The 1,299-nt window shown below is 38.1% G+C and overlaps 1 protein-coding gene across 1 annotated transcript in view; it reads left to right on the top strand.

Moving 5' to 3' along the window:
• B3GALNT2 (beta-1,3-N-acetylgalactosaminyltransferase 2) overlaps positions 1-1,299 on the top strand; it is a 16,154-nt gene that overhangs the window by 9,598 nt on the left and 5,257 nt on the right. The window contains exon 4 of the mRNA XM_008589983.1: positions 854-979. Coding sequence (XP_008588205.1) covers positions 854-979 — 126 coding nt within the window. The remainder of the gene's footprint in view (positions 1-853; positions 980-1,299) is intronic.

Here is a 1,299-nt window from a genome sequence, read left to right as displayed (position 1 = left end):
AAATAAATACTATGCTTTTCTCATGCTGTAAATTAGAAATAAACTTTAGAAACACAGGGTTACACTGTTTGGTGTGGACCCATTGTTGTTAAATTCACCGTTCTTTGACCTAGTAAAGCTTTCTTCTTTCACTGAGATTTCTGTGTCATGACTGGTTCCCTAGCAAGACTCTGCATTTTTAAACAGAGATGTGCAGAGCTTGTAGTGTGAAATGAAGGGGTCAAGTTTGTCTTTAGTTGCCATTAGATTTTTTGACATCTAGATAAATGAAGTCACCCTCCTGTGCCTTCCAAATTGTCACTTATGACAGTTTAATAGCTGGAAATTGTTTCCAAGGGAAAATATGTTTTGATGTTATAACTCAGTGTTTTTTTAAACATAAAGTATCTTGAGTGTTATATAAATAGTCGGATAGAATGCATCTTGTACAACAGTGTTCTGTGTGACAGTGTCCCATTATTCAGGGCCTTTGTTATTAGGGGCACAGGGGGCAAGGTTCAGATGTTCAGTAGGTTTGGCAGCCTGACTCGGAAGATGCCTCAGAAGCATTTATTGGAACACAGGTTCCACGTAAGCCAGATTTGTTTTCATTGTGCTTTTTCTTCACTTTACCTTTTAAAATCAGCTTGTACTTGCGTGTGATATGCCACTAAGTAAACATCAGCGAGGGCTGTAGTCGATGGCAGCAGTGTGCTGTCAGATGTTCTCAGCATTTGAGGACTAAGACGCTGAAAGAGTGTGCAGGTAGTGCAGGTACAGTTGTGAGTAAAGTGTTGGTGGTGCCACCACGTTGGTGCTGCTTTGTTTCCTTGGATGGTTGCACTGACTTTCATATTCTTTTTTTTGCCAACAGGACTGTGGAAACAACCAGCTTCAACTTGTTGCTGAAGACAGATGACGACTGTTACATAGACTTAGAAGCTGTGTTTAATAGAATTGCCCAAAAGAATCTGGATGGGCCTAATTTTTGGTGGGGGAAGTAAGTTAGACATCGTTACCTGTCAACATTCATGTACCTGATCAAATGTAATTAATTTAGAATGAAATACGCAAGTCATGTTTTCACAAGAAGAATGTGGTTGAGATAGAAAATCTCCTTGCAGACTCCTGGGTGACTGTATTTTATCACTCTGAAATTAGAAGAAAACATTTTTTTCTTAATGAAAAGCCTCAGACTAATGTAATGAAGGAGGGAGAACGATATGGCTTTTTATTCTCATGCCCTCAAAGTAAACAGAACTCAAATTATTATATTTTTTAAAATTAGAAACTGCTGAACATGTCATGTTAGAATAAATT

Source organism: Galeopterus variegatus, unplaced genomic scaffold (assembly GCF_000696425.1).
Source record: "Galeopterus variegatus unplaced genomic scaffold, G_variegatus-3.0.2 Scaffold5788, whole genome shotgun sequence".
NCBI classification, from domain to species: domain Eukaryota; kingdom Metazoa; phylum Chordata; class Mammalia; order Dermoptera; family Cynocephalidae; genus Galeopterus; species Galeopterus variegatus.
This window is presented reverse-complemented; position numbering and strand designations above follow the sequence as displayed.